Here is a 1,237-nt window from a genome sequence, read left to right as displayed (position 1 = left end):
ATGCAGACCAAGAAAGAAAATATTCTGCAAAACAGCACGGCACCAGATAATTTTATCCTTCTGGGTCTTTCCGATGACCCCAAACTACAAAGTTTATTATTTGCTGTTTTTCTGGTGATCTATATTCTCACTCTGGCTGGGAATCTTCTCATCATTCTCCTTACACTGACTGACTCTTCTCTTTGCACACCAATGTATTTCTTCCTCAGAAATCTGTCCTTCCTGGAGATCTGTTATACCTCAGTCAATGTCCCTAAGATGCTTAACAACATCCTTTCTGGTAGTCAATCCATCTCCTTTATTGGTTGTGCCCTGCAGACCTATTTTACATTCTTCCTGGGTGGGTCAGAGTGTTTTCTCTTGGCCTCAATGGCCTATGACCGCTATGTTGCCATTTGTAAGCCTCTGCACTACCCTGTCCTGATGAGCCGAAAAGTGTACACAAGTCTAGCTGTGGCATCTTGGTTAAGTGGGTTTTTTATGTCCTTTGGCCATACCAGCATGGTGTTTACTTTGCCCTTTTGTGACTCCAATGTGATCAACCATTTCTTTTGTGACATCCCCCCATTATTGAAATTGGCTTGTGGGGATACTTCGAGGACTGAAATTGCTGTCTTTGCTGTGGCCATGGTTTTTGTGACTTTTCCTTTTATCCTGATCTTGATGTCTTATGCCGGCATCATTGCTGCCATTCTGAAAATCTCCTCCTCTGAAGGCCAGAAGAAGACCTTCTCCACCTGCTCTTCACACCTTATTGTGGTGACCTTATTCTTTGGTTCTGGTTGCATTATATATTTAAAGCCGAATTCCACTTATTTTCCAAACACAGATAAATATCTCTCTCTGTTTTACACGGTTGTTGGTCCCATTTTAAACCCTGTGATATACAGCTTGCGGAATAAAGAGGTGAAATATGCCTTTAAGAGAATTTGGGAGAAAAAATGTTTTGGATGATTAAACAACATAGGCATAGTTAGTGACATCCAAACTGAATGTGATACTTGTACCTATTTATTTCTAAAGACTGTAAATGTTTCTGGCAAGAGGGATTTCATCTAATAAATGGGGATGCATGAGTCACCAAATGCTTGAATGAGGTTTGCTTAGAAAGGGATTGACTTGCAAATATTGTTTCTGAAAGAAATTGACTTGGAAACAAGTTGAGCTTGCAAAAATGAAGACTTGCAAGATGCCTTCAAGAAAATCTAGGAGAGAAAATTCTTTGGATGTTCAAAGG

The 1,237-nt window shown here is 40.1% G+C and overlaps 1 protein-coding gene across 1 annotated transcript; it reads left to right on the top strand.

Moving 5' to 3' along the window:
- LOC134406929 (olfactory receptor 10AG1-like) lies at window positions 1–954 on the top strand. Its single transcript, XM_063138604.1, has one exon. The coding sequence runs from the start codon at window positions 1–3 to the stop codon at window positions 952–954; it is 954 nt and encodes a 317-aa protein (XP_062994674.1).
- The last annotated feature ends 283 nt before the right edge of the window (window positions 955–1,237 follow it).

This window comes from Elgaria multicarinata, chromosome 11 (assembly GCF_023053635.1).
Source record: "Elgaria multicarinata webbii isolate HBS135686 ecotype San Diego chromosome 11, rElgMul1.1.pri, whole genome shotgun sequence".
Taxonomy (NCBI): domain Eukaryota; kingdom Metazoa; phylum Chordata; class Lepidosauria; order Squamata; family Anguidae; genus Elgaria; species Elgaria multicarinata.
The sequence above is the reverse complement of the archived record's forward strand: the minus strand, read 5'-3'. Positions and strand labels throughout refer to the sequence as shown.